At 41.8% G+C, this 20,057-nt stretch overlaps 1 protein-coding gene across 1 annotated transcript in view; it reads left to right on the top strand.

Moving 5' to 3' along the window:
- Positions 1-20,057, top strand: part of LOC102866385 (mitogen-activated protein kinase kinase kinase MLK4-like) — a 109,747-nt gene that overhangs the window by 44,448 nt on the left and 45,242 nt on the right. Inside the window, exons 3-5 of the mRNA XM_006895397.1 lie at positions 4,141-4,324; positions 10,171-10,319; positions 13,880-14,055. Coding sequence (XP_006895459.1) covers positions 4,141-4,324; positions 10,171-10,319; positions 13,880-14,055 — 509 coding nt within the window. The remainder of the gene's footprint in view (positions 1-4,140; positions 4,325-10,170; positions 10,320-13,879; positions 14,056-20,057) is intronic.

The following is a 20,057-nucleotide window of genomic DNA, read 5'->3' as shown; positions in this document are numbered from 1 at the left end:
AAATCCCTTATTGTGGGGGTAAGCGTTAAAGTGTTGACCCCACCATTAGCCCAGTGCCATTACCCACTTACTTCCCAGCTCCACCCTCCACCAGGATAACCCTTCTCATCTACTGAGTCCCTTCAGAAAATATCTTCCATTGTCCAACCCATCATGGCTAAGGTATGTTAGATAAAGTTACATCGTCTTTGCAGTCCTTCACCCTAGTTATACACATTGACTCCTTACTGCCACCTATTGCACAGGCGCTAATAAGGTTCCCATATTAGACTAAGGCTCCCAAGCACAGAGAGGTTAGTCCACACCAAGGAACCCCATCCTGTAGCATGTGTCCTTTCTTCATCACTACGCTGCACTGCCCCTAAGTCAGTGAAGAATGGACCAGTAACAGGACATCCAGAGGCCAAGAGTGGGCACCTCAAAGAGATGTCAGAGGGATTACAGAATTTCTTGTGGAAAAATCAGTTAAAGCTATTAAACAGTGTGAAGCAGGAGTGGCATCCACTTCCTAAACCACATGCCTCTGGAAACTCTATGAAGTTGGAGAAACGACAATAGTTATATATCTCTATATCTATAGATCTAGATAGAGTTATAAATCTCTATATCTATAGAGATAGATAGATAGATAGAAAGGTAGATAGCCCTTGTATTTAAAAGTAGGTTGGGCCCGAGGGTCTAGTGTTGTTTTATTTTGGAGGAACATTCTTCTAAGCTGTACAGCACTCCTCTGTCAACGTGTTGCACTGAGGGAATCTGGGTTTGCTGTGATGCTGAACTTTTGTGCCATGGGAGGGGGGTGTCAAATGCCTTAATGGCTGCCGATGGTGGACAGTGTTTGGTGGCACTCTCAGTTTTAAGATGGTTTTGGAAGCAGGAGTGGCATCCACTTCATAAACCACATGCCTCTGGAAACTATGAACTTGGAGAAGCAATGATAGGGTCACTGTGAGTCGTGCTTGGCTTGACAGGAATGAACAACAACAAGAAGAAGCAATGTAAGTGGGAGAAAAATGAGCATTCTCCTCCCATGTGATTTAAAACTGCTGAAAACCTGCTGGAGAGTCTGTTATCAGTCAGTTTTGACTCGATGACGCACAGTGGCGACAAGCAATGCAAATACTGGTTTTGACCATTGCTGTGGAAATGGACTGCTTAAGCTTCCACAGCTTCTATATTGTGTGACCTTGGACAACTTAACATAACTGTCCTGCAGTTTCTTTATTTATCAAGTGCTGGTGGTTGTGTGCTATTGAGAACTGATTCATAGCTGACCCTTCAGTGGATTTTCAGAGGCTCTAAATCACGTGGGAGGAAATTGCCCATCCTCCTCCCATAGAGCAGCTGGTGAACTTGAACCATATGCCTTTGAGATTGCAACACAGCTTCTACTACTAGGCCATCAGAGCTCCCTCACAATTTCAGTCAAAGGAGAAAATGAGAGAAACAGGAGAATCGCAACAAGTAAGGGTGTCTGTGTGTGCGTGGGTCTGTGGCGTTTGCACATCTCAGGTGGTACCAGGAACTGAGTGCCTGAGTAAGGTATAGGTTTCAGAATGTACGTGATCTGCTCAGAATATTTTTAAATAAACATTTACTACCTAGTCTGAATTGGACTGACACAGAATAGGTGCATTAAGATGAAGATGAACTGAACGTGTGATTTTCTCACCTTCCCCTTCTCCTTCCAACCCAGATTTAGAGACATGCTCACTCACATACTCCCCCATCCACACACCCTCATTCCTTCACAGTCTCACACATTGGTGGTCTCATGCGGGAGTCTGGCGTGAATAATCACAGTGTGTTGTCCTTTTAAATTCTGTGGTGGAAGAGGTCTCTATGACTTTAAAGGAAGGAATAGTTTCCTTTGCTTGTTGTGTGCCATTGAATCAGAACCAACTAATAACTAACCCCTCAGGGGCTTTTCAGAGGCTGTAAATTGCACAGGAAGAGACTGCCCAATCTTCTCCCTTGGAGAAGCTGGTGGATTCGAACCGTCTGCCTTCAGGGAAAGATTTCACGGAGAAGGTACCATTTGAGCTACGATAATGAACCAGCCTACTTTGGGCAGAGGAAGCTCACCTCTCGAGGAATGAAGCGTCATCTAGAACATAGAAAGCTCATGATTGTCCAGGTGTCATAAAGTGGACGTTATCCTTGAGTCCATGGGAAATTGAGAGGGATTTTTGTTTTGTTCTGTTTTTAGATACAAGTTTATAGAAACATCATTGCTGTCAATTTGGAACCATCTCGTGGCTAACCCTCCAGTCTTCATGGCCAGTTTTCAGAGGCAATAAATACTACAGAGGAGATTGCCCATCTTTCTTTCCCAGAGCAGTGAGTATATTTGAAGCGGCTGCCTTTGGGTTGGCCATGCAACACTCTGCCCACTCAGGGAGCTCTGTGACCTAGAGGGTAGGGAATTGCGTTAATAACCCAAAAGTGGCATCTCTATAGTGGTTCAAATCCACCAGCAGCTACTGCAGAGAAAAATGGCAGTCTCCTCCTGTGTGATTTATAGTCTCAGAAAACCCAATGGAGGGTCAGCTATGAGTCAGTCTGACTTGATAGCAATGAGTTTGAGGTTTTTGTTTTCATTTTATAGAAGTATCACTTACATACAAATTCATCCTCTAACTTAGTGTTTTGACAAATGTGATATCACCAAGTCAAAGTCTAAAATTCCCATCACTCTCCAGAGTTCCCTGCTGCCTCCGTCCTGCCCACAGTGATCTGACCGATCCTTTTCCATGTGGCATATGAGATCTAGGATGTGACCTGGCATGTCTCAAGTGTTGAACCTTATGAATGTTTCTGAGGCTCATCCATGTTGAGGGATTGCACAATCATGTTCACCAACTGTTGTTGTCAAAGAACTATATGACAGTTCAGGAAGCCTACTAGAGGTGATATAGAAGAGAGGTTGCAAAGGGAGAGTGGCCGCATGAGACCTGTTAGGATGACGGTCACCCAGGTGAGAGTTGATGAGGGCTGCTAGGGATGAGAGCATGCAGAAGGGGTGAGTCACATCATGTTATGTGTGAAGATGGGTGAGCCGTGGGCTGTTAACCAGAAGGTTGAAGTCTCAAGTCTGCCAAGTGTCTTGGCCTGGCTGTCTACTTCAGAAGGGCCCCCCCCCTCCAAGTTCCTACAAGGGTAGGACGTAAGTAGGCCCACCATGACTCAGAATCACATTGACAGTGGCCAGTCAGCTGGGCTTTCCATGGAATAATGGAGCTAGCTTGTTCAGTGTGTTGGACTGCAGAGTTTTAAAGAAATAGTGGGGAGATAAGTTCCAAAAAGGATTACATCTAAAGCACTCACTTCAAAGTTATTGTAGCCAGTGGGAGGAGGGGTGTGGAGGAAAGCCTGGAGGACAGCTCCCAGTGGTGACAGCAGAAGGAAGTCAGCTGGAGGAGGGAGGAGATACTGTGCTTACTGAGGAGGGTGGAGAAAACCTGAGGGGTGGCGGGAGCAGAGGAGCTGCTGTTGGTGGGGACGGTAAGTACATCCCTCTTACTTGAAGGCCGCATGAGGGATAATTCAAGGACGAACTGGCATGGGCTCCACTCCTAAAAGTTGTTTCAGTACTTTCTGTACTTGGTCAGCAAGGTGGCGAGTCAGGAAACCAGTGACTGGATGATGTATCACCAGTGTTTTTTCTGTTTGGAAGTTCAAGGAAGCCATTAGATCCTCGGTGTTACCTTCTTTTCAGTTTAATATTTCACTGCATTGCAGTACTAGATAGTGTATTGACAGTATTTTCTAACACAGTCTGTAGAAAATACACTTGTTTGAACAGATTTATTAGAAGAAAACTATCTAATTGTCTCCCAGTAGGTAAGCTTTAAGACGTCAGAAATGGGGGATGGTAAAGAGAGACACTCTTGTGCTAACCTGAATTTTATGTGTGAATTATATTTTTTTTAAATTGTAATTTGAGTCATAGAAAATCTACAAGCCATGAGAAAATGAAAGGCTGCTTCTAAATGAACTTAAGGTGAAATGGTAAAGTGCAGTCCAGCCCAACCAGGCTAACCCAAGTGCTTTCAATAAAAATAGACACACACACACAAAAGAAAGTAAGTAGAAATTTGTGAGGCTATTAAGACAATCCCACCTTGGATTCTCTTTTAGTCTTGCTGCTTGAGAAGATAGAGAATGACAGTGACATCTGTGACAAGACACTGAAGATCACAGACTTCGGGCTAGCCAGGGAGTGGCACAGGACCACCAAGATGAGTGCCGTGGGCACCTACGCCTGGATGGCCCCTGAGGTCATCAAGTCCTCCTTGTTTTCTAAAGGGAGCGACATCTGGAGGTAAGTGACACGTGCTTTTTTTAGCTTTTGAAAATGTCTGCAGAAATGGGCTGTCCTGGTTCCAGAAGGAGGTCCCAGAGCTGCAGGTAGTTTGGGATCAAGATTGTAGCAGGTGACTTGAGGTCTTTCTTGTCACCTGACTTCTGTTTGCCAGGAGCACCTTCCTCTAGAAAACTAATTTTAATCAGAATTAATAGCTGTGCCAAGGAGTTTTCTAAAGTCATGCCAGTAAATTATGTTTGACCCTATCACACACTGCCACAATATTTACATGAAATAAAGCTGTTAAAGAAATTAAGACTCTAAATTGATTTTACATTTGGAATAATATCTCTTAAGGCTATTTTGCATGCACTTGCAGCCTGCTGGAACCAGGTACAATCTGATCTATTACTAAGCACAGAGCAGAACCAGAGTGTCAGCAAAATACATCAGTACAGCTGCTGCTCAGTTCAGACAGAACATGGGTCTTCAGAGCCACTCAGACAATGGAGAGACAGCGTCTTGAAATCTGTTTTGTTACTTATGCTCAGATTCACAAAGCTTGGTTCTTTAGCTTCCACTGGAAGCAGGTAATTTGAAGGCTGAGAAAAGGTTAATATTACTGAAAAACAGTTGTTGATTTGTACAGTTGAGTTGGGGCTGACTCACACCTGACCCTCTGGCAGGTTTTCAGAGGCTGTAAATAACAAGAGAGGAGGTTGCCAGTGAGCAGTTGCTGTATTGGAAATGTGAGCCTTTAGCTTGACAGCAAAGCTCCTTACTCAGTGGGCCACCAGAACCAAAAGGATGTCAGGAGAAGAAGAAGAAAAAAATACTATGAAAAGGACTGACAAAAGGACTAACCAACCTCTAGAGGCACCTGGTCATGGTCCACATCCCCACACGTCTCTAGAGGGTTGAAGTACTGGAGCAGAGCAGAGTTACCGGTGCCGCAATGAGCATCTCTCTGATCCACCAATACCGTAGCTTTATCACACCAATAGCTTTATCATCTGCATGAACATCACTGCCCACTCTGTAGTGCTCAGTGTTGTGTATCCACTGCTCTGCCTCTTCTTTACCCTTCTCTGTCTTCCTTACCCCCTCTTCACAGATGAACCAACCCACTCCATCAAGTACTATGGAAAGGTAACTGTCCTGGACACTTGGATGTTGTTGATAGGTGCCACCAAGTCAACTGGGACTCGTAGAGACCCTATAGACCTGCTCTGTCCTGTGCCGTCCTCATGATCGCAGATAATGCTTGTGAGCCTGTTATTACCGTCACTCTGTCAGTCCATCTGAGGGTATTCCTATCATGCTTTGACCTGTGGAAGCCATATACTTGGACATTTCCATTCATCCTGAGGCCCCGAACTCACAAGTCCACCTTGGCGTTTCCACACATCTTGCCAGGTTCCTGTGCTTGACCTGGTGCATTGTCCTACTTTTCCCTCACTCTCTGCCAAGGCAAAGTATGTGAATTTTCCTCCTCTGACAGGTGTCTACCTTACACAGGTTCCTTGTTTCCCAGAAAGCATTCTTGCTGTGACTCAAATATGTGGATTAGGAAGCCAAGGCTCTAAGAAGTTAGGAAGGGAAGATTGAGGCGCCCAAAGCTAGTAAGTCCTTGACTCGCCCACCAGAACTGAATGAATCCATGACTCCAGAGTCCTTACTCTTTATGCTGCTTTAGCTGTCCAAAGACTAGTTACTTATACTGTGCCCTACCCAGCTTTGTTTTTTTTTTTGTTATTAGATGCCATTGAGTATAATAAAACTCACAGCAACCCTGTGAACAATTAGATTTGAACCTTGCCCTATCCTATCCAGGTTAGTAGAACAGAAAAAGATTATGATTAGCAAGAGCCCCATTGAACTAGTTACTTCCCCACCCCCACACACCTAATTTTTTGATGGTGTATTCCCTGTTCTCTCTGGAAAAGTGATCTGTCCTCTATTACTCATTTTCTGAAACTTTCAACCACAAAGGCTTGTTGTTCATTTTGGGTTTGGGGTGATTGAGTTTTATGGGGTTTCGGTTTTTTGTTTTGTGTTAATGAGAATTGTTGTTATGTGCCATCAAGTCTCTTGCGACTCACAGCGACCCTCTGTACAAGAGCTCTAAATGCCGTTCTATCCTGTGCAAACCTAGCCACTCATTCCCACCACTCCAGTCACAGAATAGTAGATCCATCTCATCGAAGGTCTTACTGTCCTGCGCCACCTCTCCACTCTTCCAAACATGATGTCCCTCTCCAAGGACCAGTCCCTCCTTGCAACATGCCCCAAGTATGTCAGACGAAGCTTCAGAATCCTTGACTCCAAGGAGCATTCTGGCTTCACCTTCTCCAGGACAAACCTGTTTGTTCTCCTAGCAGCTCATGGTATATTCAACACTTTTCTCCAGCACCACAGCTCAAAGACATCAATTCTCTATCATTCCTAGTCACTGTCCAACTCTCTGATGCATAGCAGGTAATTGCAAAGACTATAGCCTGGATCAGGTGCACCGTAGTCTCCAGCCTGATGTTGTTGCTCTTCAGTACTTTTGAGAGGTTCCTCACAGCTGACTTTCCCAATGCAGTTCGTCTCTTGATTTCCTGGCTGCTGTTACCAAGAGTGTTGACTGTGGAGCCAAGTAAACTAAAAGTGTTAACTATCTCAATCTCTTCAACATTCATACTGATGCTGCCAATTGGCCCAGTGGTGAGAATCTTTGTTTTCTTAATGTTGAGCTTCAATCCACATAGGAGGCTGCAGTCCTTGACCTTCTGCAGCAAGCACTTCAGGTCCTCCTCAGTTTCAGCAAGCAGGGTTGTGTCATCTGCATAACGCAGGTTGTTGATGACTCTTCCACCAATCCTGATGCCACATTCCTCCTTGTACAGCCCAGTGTCTCGGATGATCTGTTCAGCATACAGTTTGAAAAGGTATGGAGACAGAATATATCCCTGATGGACCCCCTTCTTGATTTTGAACCATTTAGTGTCTCCCTGCTCTGTTCTGACGACTGACTCTTGGTCCAAGTGTAGGTTTCACATTAGCACAATCAAATGTTCTGGGATTCCCATTCTTCTCAGAGTCAGCTATAGCTTGTGATCCACACAGTCAAAAGCCTTTGCATAATCAAGGAAGCACAGATAGACATTCTTCTGGTATTCTCTGCTTTCTGCCAAGATCCATCTTACATTAGCTATAATATCCCTAGTACCAAGACCTCTTCTAAATCCACCCTGCACATCTGGCAGTTCTCTGTTGACATATTGTTCCAAACGTCTTTGGGTAATTTTAAGCAGAATCTAATGAGAATAGCTGGACCATTTCTTGACATTTAGACAAGGTTTGCTTATTCTAAGACTATTTTTTTGTCTCCTGCCCTGGTTTTTGTTGATTGATTGATTGATTGATGACTTCCATTAACTTATTCTTGAAATTAAGATATCTCCACTAAGGGACCATAATAGAGACATTGTTGTAATATGCCATCATGTTGACAGAGTCATAGGGACCCTGTGTACAGCAGGTCTGAGCCCCGTCCTCTCCTGCTGTACACAGCATCGCCATCCTCATCGTCTCTGACATGCACATTGTTGCAGTTGCTTTGTTTTGAGAAAGCCGAGCACATGGCATACTGTTAGTTTACAGACAAGTTGATGGGAGGTCAGCTGTAAGGACTCAGTGGATAGAGACAGGGCGAGTAAGTCTTGGTACTCCCAGAGTGAGTCTCCAGTCCTGTCCTGTGCTCATGGCACCGTTTCCCTCTTCTCCTTGGAGCGTGAGCCCTAGAGGAGTGGCACCAAGATCAGATGCCTTTGTAGCTTGTAGGAAGTCTACCAGCTTGTGCTACCAATCCCAAATCAGGCACCTCAAACCCACCAGTTGCTCCATAGGAGAAAGATGGGCAGTCTCTTCCTTTGTGATTTACAGCCTCTGAAAACTCACTGAAGGGTCGGCTGTGAGATGGTTTGGACTTGGTGGTTGTAAGGTAAGATGAGTAAGAGGTCAGCTGGTTGACTTCTACCCTTTGGGCTCTTGCTGTTTCCTGCGTTCTTTTCTGTATGTTTTCAGAAAACAGTTGAGAGCTCAGTGGCACATGACAGAGAAGTCTTTGTATTAACAGCTGTATCTGAGGCTGACATGAGCCTAGAATCCCGATAGCTGTGTGTGTGTGTGTGTGTATGTGAGAGAGAGAGAGAGAGAGAGGGAGAGAGGTTGTGCAACCACGTATCACTAAAGATTACAGAAGAATCACATCACATAAGATCCATAAATGGAATCTAGTGAATTGAACTCCTTTATTGGGGTTATTCTTACTTGCTTTGCCTTTCCTTAAGTTTTGCCTTTCCTTCCTCTCCTTAATGTGTATTTAATCACCTTCTTTTTGGTACATATAATACATAAGCAAGAGAAGAAATGAGATTCAGTATCTCTTTCAATTTAAGACATTGCTTTAATGTTCCATTGGTAGATTGGAACTATAGAGAGGTGTGGCCATTGGGTTAATAGCACAACTCCTTATGGACTGTGCCACCAGAGTCCATACCTGCATATATTGGAGAAGCAATAACTACAAACCATTTCTGTGCTGTGGCATACTAACATGGGTTTGCAGCTCCTTGAAAATCATTTGTGTATGGATGTGTAGAGATATTTGATCCTTTGGCTTCATTTAAGAATTTGTATGAAACTTCTTCCTGTGTACTGCGTGCACTTGCTTTTGGGTGTACTTGCATTTGCCTTTGAAGAACTGAAGAAGTATTAGCGAGCCCTGTACTTCAACATTGATAGTGACATTTACCCTTTGTTCCCATCTCATTCCAGCTTCTCCTGTAGAGAGTAGTTCAGCTGGCCTTAAAGGCTCCCCAGGGCAATTCAACTCTTCTTCTGTTGGCCACTGTTGAGCAGTACAGCAGAGACTTTAGAAACACATTTTCCAGGGGAGCTCTGGTGGCCTAGTGGCAAGAAGCTGCACTGCAATCTCAGAGGCGCATGGTTCAAATCCACCAGATGCTCTGCTGGAGAAGGAGGGGCAATCTCCTCCTGTACCAGTCAGATCCAATTTGAGTGTACACACACAAAAAGTAATAAAATAAAAAAGAAACCATTTCCAACATACAACAAGAGGAGCCAGAAAGGGAACCATGTCAAAGAACTACTTTGAAAAAATGACAAAGAACTACTTGGAAAAAATGGTTCTGTCTCTGTCCTGTAGTGTGTAGCATGAGGTCTCCTTGGGGCCAGGATCTTCTGTATCATCACAGTCCTCACAAGTTTTTATTTAAATGTGGAAAAAAGGGGAAATCAACTCATTTGATATTTTTTTCCCTTCAGAATAACACATGGACAGGCAGTGACTCTTTGTAATTGAATTTTGAACTGTTTCTAACCTTCCCTTCTTGACTACTGTTGTTATTAGGTGCCATTGAGTTGACCACAACTAACAGTAACCCTGGGAACAACAGATGTGCATCTTGCCCTATCCAGCCCTCCTCGATCCTCACCTCCACCATGCTCAAGCCCATTGTTACTGTGTCAGTCTCTCTTACGGAGGGTCTCCCTCTCTTTCCCTAACCCTCCACCTCTCCCAGCATGATGTCCAAGAGCTCGACCCTCTTCATACCCAAAGTTTAGTTCCTACCTAAAGTGTCTGTATAAGCGATTTCTGAAAGGCATATGTTTGTGTTTATTGCGTTACTGGCTAGAGAGGCATATCTGTCACCTTGGGATCATGGCCTCTTATGGGTTTTCGGAAGAGGACAATCCCTCTTAGAAGGTGGATGAATGTGCAGATTGTTTATCCCACCATGTGAGTCGTAAGGAGACGATTGAGATCACTGAACTTTATGGAATTTTCCTTTTAGTTATGGCGTGGTGCTGTGGGAACTGCTGACGGGCGAAGCCCCCTACCGCGGCATCGATGGTCTCGCTGTGGCTTATGGAGTAGCGGTCAATAAGCTCACTCTGCCCATCCCGTCCACCTGTCCTGAGCCCTTTGCTAAGCTACTAAGAGGTATCTGGGCGGCCTCTGTATTTGGGGGTTTTTTTTGGGGGGGTGAAGAAAGTCACTTATTTGTGCATCTGTTTCTCAACCACAAAGGTCCTTTCTGGGATCCTAACTTTCAAATACTTTTAGGAACTGTCTTTTTTGAAGAAACAGAGACTTTGCTTTTGACTTAAGAGGTAAGATAAAGTTTGCTGAATTAAGTAAATTAGAAATATCCCACTTTTCTCTGTAACTCCTTTATGTACAAAACTCAGTCAAATCTTAATTTTCATCGAGTGCACTAGTACATTTCAAACACAGGATTGAGTTAGTCCCAGATCTGCTGCTTTATATTTGATGTAATACTAAAAATAAAATTTTACCATCTCCACAGTCATAGTTTCACCATGCTCTTTCCTTTTAAAAATGCCCAATATCAAAACAACTTTGCAGTATCATCTCACCACAGTAAAAATAACAAAGTTCAACAGAACAGCAAACAACAAATGTTGGTGAGATTGTGGAGAAACTGCAACCTTTATTCACTGTAGGTGGGAGTGTAAAATGGTGTAATCACTATGGAAGGCTGTATGGTGCTTTCTCAAAAAGTTGGAAATAGAAATACCGTTTGACCCAGCACCTCCCTACTGGAAACATATCCTAAAGAAATCAGAACTGCCACCCAAACAGATATATGCACACCCATGTTTATTGCTGCATTGTTCACAATAGCAAAGAGATGGAAGCAGCCTAAGTGCCCATCAACAAACAACTGGATAGAGAAGCTGTGGGATATTCACACGATGGAATACTATGCAGCACTGAAAAACAAGAAACTTATAAAATATTATACAAAATGGGTGACCCTGGAGGACATTATGATGAGTGAAATAACTCAATCACAAAAAGATAGTTACTGCATAATGCCACTGTTATAAAACAGTGACATGGGGGTTGGGGGGAAACTCAGAAAAAAAGGGATAAATAATGAACACTGCATTGAAACAAATGAGGGAAAGAACTATTTAAAAGGAATATATGATTAGGTATTATTTGCATGACATCAGTCCAGAATTAAGAAGTGCACAGCAGAGTGGACTGGGGGTGGGGGGAGGGAGGAAATGGTGCAGCGATAAAAGAATCTTTTTAAAAAGAAAAACTAACTGGGGCAGGTAGGGAGGAAAATGTGCAACAATGAATAAATGGAAATCCAAGTTTTCTGTAAACGTTTGTTAAAATGTAAATAAAAAAGAAATTTTTTAAAAAGAAAATTTAAAAAAATTAAAAATGCTCACTAACTTTTAAAAGCCAGTTATTCTGCCTCATCATGAGGCTTTTGGTTAAAACTGCTCTTGTGCTGGTGACGTTTCAGAGAAGGGCTTTATTAGGTTGAGTCCTAAAACCCCACGTCTGTACATCATCTGCCCCTCCAGCCATGCTAAGATGTTAGAACCACACGGCTGTACATGAGGTGAGATAGCACATTGACGAGAACAGCCTCCTTTGATCATCACTCTCATGTATGTCTCTGACTTGGACCCTGTGTCAAACAAATTATTAAAGATCATTGTCAATAAGTTCCTAAAAACTCTAGCAGATATTTATAGGATGAGATGATGGTTTAGAATAGGAATTATAAGTGCAACAATGAATGAATGAAAACCCAAAATCTCTGTAAATGTTCACTAAAATGAATAAAATTTAATAATAATTTAAAAAAAAAAAAGAAAGAAGAGAAAGACCATGGCCTGAATCAGACGTACCTTAATCCTCAAACTGACATCACTACTCCTCAGTAATTTGGAAAGGTCCCTAACTGCAGATTTTCCCATTGCAATGCATCTTCTTATTTCCTGATTGCTTGTACTGATATGATAGAGATGGACAAACCAGAAATTGGTTAACTAAAATGGGGGAGATTAAAGCATGAGGAATGAAGTTTCTGATTATATACTTTCACAAATATAGCTATTGTGTAAAGTAAGGAGAAAGTTTTTCATATGTGAATGTTATTGGCTAGAAAAGCCTGTAGATTTTGTCTCTCAGTATGGCTTTTCAAGCATAGATGACTAACTATGTGGAGAGGCATATTGCTTTGAGTAAGGCATATTGTTTATCCACAAGGATATCTATGATTTCACAAGGGGATCAGCCAATCTCAACAATCTAAAAGAGAACTGGCTAGTCTAGCCAAGAAATTGAACAGCACTCACTGCATAGAATAGGAATCTTCCTCAACCAGAAGAATTCTTCTCCCACCAGGAGAGAGAATTCTTCCCCTTGTCAGAGAAGAGAGACCTCTGTTAACACTCTTTAGGACAGCAGCAGCTGCTATGGCTGAACTGGAGAATTGATGTGAGATGAGATGAGACCTTAGTGTAGAGGGCCAATATTGTCAGGACCGAGAACTTGTTGGACAATTTGGGGAGGGAAGCCAATATTGGCAGGACTGAGAACTTGGGACCACCATAAGGCTTGAGACTGAGGTGCCTGTGTGCACATTTTGGGAGCTATCTTGATTGCTTTCTGTTATTAATCTGAATTACTACCTTTTGACTTCCCCAGTATGGTTCTTTGTAATCTGTGAGCTATCACATTGGATTTTGGACCCACCAAGGTAGTAAGATTAGTGTTGAGATGAGTAGAATGAGGTATGGGAGCATGGGGGAATGTTTGACCTCATGGGAATTGGTTTTGTCTTATTGATTTTGTGGACAGGGATAGTTTCCCTGTGTGAAGTTGATAAATATCAGATATGGTGCTTTCTACATGGCCCTTGCTCTTTTTACAGTATGCCAAACAAATAAAAACTGATATTCTCACAAACATATTACAGGCTTATTTACAATAACAAAGATTAGGAAATAACTATTAACCAAGGAATACATGGCTAAAGAAACTGGTACATTCATACATGGAGTAGAATAAAGCCTAAAGAATGATAAATAATTCATTAAAAATTACACAACATAGACGGAACAAGGTTGAATCTAGAAAATTCTGAAAGACCTCAGTCATTTACGGAAAGACTCATAGTATCTTTCTCTCATTGCTATCAACTTGGGATTGAATCATAGCCATTCTTCTACTTGGTTTCAAATACCATATATTTCACAGGTATGGATTACCCATCTTTTTTTCAAGGAGCAACTGGTGTGCAAAATCACTAATGTAAAAAGCTATGTTAGAATTAGTATTGGAGCATTAACAAAGATCAGAAGAGAGGGACAAAGAAGGAAAAAAATAAATAGATAAGTTGTGTGAAGGGAAAGGTAACATACATAAAATAACAGTTTGATTAGACATTGTTATTATATTATACAATTGTAAGAAATTGTTATTAATTATACAATTGTAAGAAATGTGATGAAAGAAAATGTCTATGACAGTGCAACAATGAATGAATGAATGAATGAAATCTCTGTAAATGTTCATTAAAACTATTAAAATTTAATAATAATAAAAAAAGGATAGGAATTATATTGAAAAAGATTTTGGTAGAAAACATTTCTTAGAAACTCAGCTAACTTGGAGATTATTTAAATTATTCTGAGATATGGAATTAATGTGGTTCTTATCTATTGTAGAATGCTGGGAACAAGACCCTCATATACGCCCATCATTTGCCTTAATTCTTGAACAATTAACTGCTATTGAAGGGGCCATTATGACTGACATGCCTCAGGAATCTTTTCATTCCATGCAAGATGACTGGAAACTGGAAATTCAACAAATGTTTGATGAGTTGAGAACGAAGGAAAAGGTGAGGGTGTATGTGAGATATTTGATTGTGTTTTTGGTGAACTGTTACACAGCATTGTAAGATCCTATTTGACAATTTATACACAAGTTGTCTGGTCATAGTGGTTACACTTTTTTACAGTTGTGTGAACATTTCCATTATTTGCCTTCTGGTTGTTGCATTTCCATTAATCTAGTTTCCCTACCTCTTCATATTCTCAACTTCAAAGTAATTGTTGGCCATTTGAATTCTTTTTTTTTAAAGAAACACAATCCTTTCAGGTGATACTACTTTTTGAGCCAAGTTATTATTTAATTTGCAGGATTGCCTCAGAAGTTAATTTATCAACAACTCCAGGCTTCAGTCTCAAGCAGTTCAATAAATCTTGTCAGAATGCTATGTAGTGGGAGCTGGGGTCTGTCTAGTTTTTCTGGTCTCTGGGTAGATGAGGCTGTGGATCATGTAATTTGTCATCCCTGTAGATTAATGTCTTCTTTAACTCTGGTTTTGTTCTTGCTCTTTCACTCCAGTAGAATAGAGATTGATAGTTGTGTCTTAAAAGGCCACTGAACCACTTTTAAGATCCCAAGCAACACTTACCAAACTAGTATGTAGGCTCTAACTTTATGAGTTCTATTATGCTAACTGAGATATCCCATAAGACTATCATCCTGCTCCTTCAATACCACAAGTTCAATCCCTTAAGGTGTTTGGTTCTAACAATGTACCCCTACTGTACTTTATTATCTATATGGATATACAGTCATAGTTTTCTATACATATATATAAGCTTACATATATAGCTGTTGTTGTATGCCGTCAAATTGGAGCTGGCCTGTAGCTGACCCTTCCATCAGTTTCAGAAGCAATAAATCACACAGGAGGAGATAGCCCATCTTTCCCCCATAGTTGGTAGCATAACTGGTGGATTCAAACTCTGAGCCTTTGGGATTGCAATTCATCTTCTTACTACTCAGCTACCAGTATAATTATTAACATTTATGGAGATTATAAACAATATAACCCAAAGGCCACTTTTAGCCCCATTCTAAAATACTTTCGGACATCAGTGATGATTATTCTTTGCTTTCACGTTCCAGGAGCAAGCAAACTATACTCAAAACATAAAACAGGGGAGGAAAAACCTTTTCATTTTTTAGAGGAATTTCCAAATGACAAATAAAGGAAAGAGATTAGTATAATAATCCTTTTTTGCATTCACCAACATAAAAATTATCAGAATTTTGCCATTTTTCTTCACCTTTCTTCCCCATAATTTTTATTGGTTTTTTTAACTGGACTATTTTATTTCAGATCCTAGATTCAGGCCATTTTACTCATAAATAATATGCTTCTTCAATTACTACAGGTTAAAAAAAAAGAACATTTTTGTTATTATTATCTTGAAAATGAACAGTCATTCTTTTAGATATAATTCTATTGTATTCAGATATGAAGAGTTAAGAAGACAAAAAATGCCAAACCCTATGTGTTTAAGGAGTCCCTGTGTGGCACAAATGGTTAATGCACTCAGCTACTCATAAAAAGATTGGAAGTTCAAATCCATGGAGAGATACCTCAGAAAAAAGGCCTGATGATCCCCATGTGAAAACAGCGCCGTGGGACCATAGAGAGCACAGCTCTACCCCGACCCACACAGGGCCACCATGAGGTGGAAGTGACTCAGCCACACAGCCTATGCTAGATCCTCTGTTCAGTCTACCAAGGCTGCAGTTAACGCTAGCATGAACGTGGTGAGTTAGAGAAATGGAAAGGCTTGTCCCTCAAAGGGAAACGAATTAGAAAGTTAGTTCAGTTGGCGGGCTCTCTTCTTGAATAAATGAAGATGCTGATGATTGATAAATGACTTAATGGGCGTCAGAGAACTCTGAATTCAAGGCCTGGTTCTGTACTACAGTTGTAGGACCAACGTTTAGTCTTTGCTGAGCTGCCAGTTCAAAGACAGGCAGTTCAAACCCACCAGCTGCTCCATAGGAGAAATATGGGCGTCTCCTCCTGGGCCGTTTATAGCCTCAGAAAACACATAGGAGGGTCAGCTAAGAGTGGGTCAGACTTGATGGTACACAACAACAATGACAAATGTTCAGTGGGTTAAATTCTTATGTTGAATGTACAATAAGGGCTAGTATTCCAAGTAATCAGTACGCAACTGACATTTACAACATGCAAATTAATACCTTGAAAAGATGTGCAATCTTTATATCAGAAGCTCTTGCTGCAGAAGGTCAAGGACTGTCATCTTCAATATGGATTGAAGCTCAACATCAAGAAGACAGAGATTCTCGCCACTGGGCCAATTGGCAACACCAGAATAGATGGAGATGAGATCTAGGTTGTTAACAGTTACAGCTTGTTTGGCTCCACAGTCAACACAACTTGGCATCATCAGTCAGGAAATCAAAAGACAAATTGCACTGGGAAAAATCTGCTGTCAGGGACTTTTCCAGAGTACTGAGAAGCAACGATGTCAGTCTAGAGGCTTAGATGTACCTGATCCAGGCCATGTTCTTCGCAGTTACTTGCTATGCTTCAGAGAGGTGAACAGTGACTAAGGATGACAGAAGATGAATAGATGCCTTTGAGTTGTGGTGCTGGAGAAGAGTCTTGAACATACCATGGACTGCCAAGAAAACAAACAGGTCTGTCTTGGAGAGGGTGAAACTGAATTTTTCCTTGGAGGCTAGGATTTTGAAGCTACGTCTCACATACTTTAGGCACACGGCTAGGAAGGACTGATCCTTGGAGAAGGGACATCATGCTTAGAAGGCTGGTTAGACAGCGCAGGAGAGGAAGATCCTGAATGAGATGAATTGATACAGTAACTCAGACAATGAGGGTAGATGTGTTGGAGTTGGTGAGACTGGCTCAGGACAGGGCAGACTTAAGAGTTTTTGTTCCTAGGGTCACTATGAGTCACAGGCAACTTGAAGGCACATAACAACAACAACAAAGTAGAATTGTTTTAAATAGGTGATACTGACTTAATGAACTCAGTTGTTGTGTGCCCTCTAGTCAGAACTAGCTCATAGTTGACTCCCCAGCAGGTTTCCAGAGGATGCAGCTTGGATGAGGAAATTGCCCATCCTTCTCCCATGGAGCAGCTGGTGGATTTGAACTGCATGCATTTGGGACTGTAGCACAGCGGCTTAGTACTAGGCCACCAGAGCTCCCTTTAAATCAATAGTCCATGCATTTATTCTAATTGATGACACTGAAACATGGCATTACCATGTATCTGAATCATTTTCATGACCTTGCTATCATGACTTCTTTTTTCCCCCCATTTTATTATTTTGTGTGTGTGTGCCGTCAAATCAGATCTGACTGGTACAGGAGGAGATTGTTCCTCCTTCTCCAGCAGAGCATCTGGTGGATTTGAACCGTGCACCTCTGGCATTGCAGTACACCTTCTTGCCACTAGGCCACCATAGCTCGCCACTATCATGACTTCCTAAGTGTGCTCCGTCCTTCATCACTAGACTTCTGTATTTGCTCTTATCACTGAAGACCCCATATCCAGCCTGACTTTAAAGGAAAATGTAGTAATGGGAGTGACGTGCTATAGCCGGGACATTCATGAATAAGCATGCTCTGAGCTGCTGTATAGAATCCTGTTCTGATACCAGTACGTCATGACTAGATGTTATTCTGAGCTTAATTTCATTTACTGACTTGTCCCATGGAATACCAAAAGGACAAGCAGATATGTCTTAGAGAAGGTGGAGCCAACGTGCTCCTTTAAGGCAAGGATGGTGAAGTTCCATTTCACATACTTTGGGCATGTTGCTAGGAGACGCTATTCCTTGAAGAGGGACATCCTGCTTGGAAAGGCTGAGGGTCGGCGAAAGAGCGGAAGACTCTCAACCAGGTGGATTGACACTGTGACTGCAGCAGTGGGCTTACGTGTGTCAGGAGGTGTGAGGTTGGCACAGGATAGGACAGAGTTCTGGTGTGTTCATAGGGTGAGACGTACTCTACTCAACAGCACCTAACAATCACAAGAGTTCTTCATGAGGGAGCGCTGGTGTAGTTGATATAGCTGCACTGATAAACCTAAACGTGGTGACCTTCTTAGGGTTCCAATCCACCACCTGCTCTGCAGGGGAGAGAGGGGCAGTCTCCTGCCCTGTGATTTGTTGTTGTTATTGCTCTATACTGTCGAATGGAAACAAGCTCATAGCTGACCCCACAGTGGGCTTTCCTAGCCTGTAAATCACAAGAGAGGAAATTGTCCGTCTTTCTCCCAAGGAACAACTGGTAAATTTGAACTCTGTGCCTTTGATTACAGACTCTGAAAACCCACTGGACGTCCAGCTATGAGTCGGTTCAGCCTCAGTGGCGTTGAGTTTGAGGGCTTTTTTGAGTTTGAATTATTCATGAAACTGCAGGGTATAGGTATAGACAATAAATCCATTCTTTGGTGTGGCATACATTCAAAGCATGCTTCCAGACTGATGACTGAAACTTTCCCCTTTCTGAAGTCTATAGTCCTTACTTCATTCTTTTTTCCTTTTTTTTTTTTAAAAAAAACTCTTTAAAAATTCATTGTTGTACCTTTTCTCCCTCCTCTTTTTTCTTTCCTCAGTCCACCCTGCAATGCACACCTTCTTCCAGATTATTCCCATGCATATAATGCATAATCATATATTCCTTTCAGACATTTCTGCCCCTCATCTGTTGTAAAAAATTTTGGAGTACTTCATGAAATTGCATGTCATCCTTGCATGGGGGTCATGCTAATCTCTGTATCCTTCCAGTTTTGGTATATGTGCTGTTAAAGTGAGTACTTTTCATTATTTTGTCACTGGTTTTGAACTCTTAGCTGTTTTCTTAGGACTTGACTTTTGTGTTGGGCCTTTTTTTGCAGTTCAGGATTTATTTTACCTTGGAGCCTTTTATCTTATAGTTGAGGAATGTGCAGTACAATTTTGGCTCATGTTTCTCTCTGCAGCCCCTTCTGATGGGCACAGGGCACAGAGGACGTGTGTTATCTTTCCTGCTCCCCTGTCTGCCTGGGTGAGTGGGCAGCGGCTGGGCTGTGGTTTGTATTCCTCAGGAGCCTGAGGTCGCCGTGGCGACTGGTTCCTCCCCAGATTCCTGGCTGCTTATCTGTGTGTGTGTCTTTGTATACTTGTGCACACACCTGCCTTTGAAACACTGTAGGAAGGCAGGTTGCTGTTAATGATTACCATCTGTTGCCAGGAACCTGGATTTTCGTTACTAGAATGTCCTGTGCCAAGCAATTAAGCAAATACCACTGCCAGTAACCTCATCAACTAGAAGGAATTTTTTTGGTAAGCGTCATATTTTCAAAGTTTCCAAAAGGGGTCTAATTCCATTCAGTTTTGTTTTCTTTTTCCTTTTGAGCATGTGAGGTTATTCAGGATGAAGATTGCTTTTGCTCCATTAATCTTTGATCTTAGCCTTTTAAAAAATCATCAGTGAGTTGTTATTATTCACAAAGTTGTAGTATGAGGATTTCCACTTTGGCTAAAGACCTGGACTTCATTTTTTTAAATAACATTTTTTATTTTAATTTTTATTTTAACAAAAGTTTACAGAAACATTAGATTTTCATTCATTCATTGTTGCACATTTTACCTCCCTTCCTCTCCTAGTTCACTTTTAAAAAAAATATCTGTTTACTGTTGCACAAGTACCTTCCTTGCCCCCTTCCAATAAAAGACTGGAGGGTCAGTCTAACTGCATGGCAGTGAGGTTTTTTTGTCCCCTGACATAGCATAGCACAGTGAAATAATGCTACTTGGACAAACTGGCTGGGCAAGGCCCCAGTTAAAAAATTACTTACAGAATAATTTTTTAAAAAAAATATCTAACATGTTTCTTTTTTGTTGTTTAAAGTTCCAAATAATGAATATCAGTGTTTGTCTAGTACAGTGTAATGGAGAAATACTGGTCTCCTTCAGCAACAAGACTCTGAATCCAACTTCTAAATGAGTCCAGTTCATGGTGACGGATGGACAGAGCAGAGCAGCCCAGGG

Source organism: Elephantulus edwardii, unplaced genomic scaffold (assembly GCF_000299155.1).
Source record: "Elephantulus edwardii isolate Elephantulus edwardi_28Jun2011 unplaced genomic scaffold, EleEdw1.0 scaffold00166, whole genome shotgun sequence".
Lineage (NCBI taxonomy): Eukaryota > Metazoa > Chordata > Mammalia > Macroscelidea > Macroscelididae > Elephantulus > Elephantulus edwardii.
The sequence above is the reverse complement of the archived record's forward strand: the minus strand, read 5'-3'. Positions and strand labels throughout refer to the sequence as shown.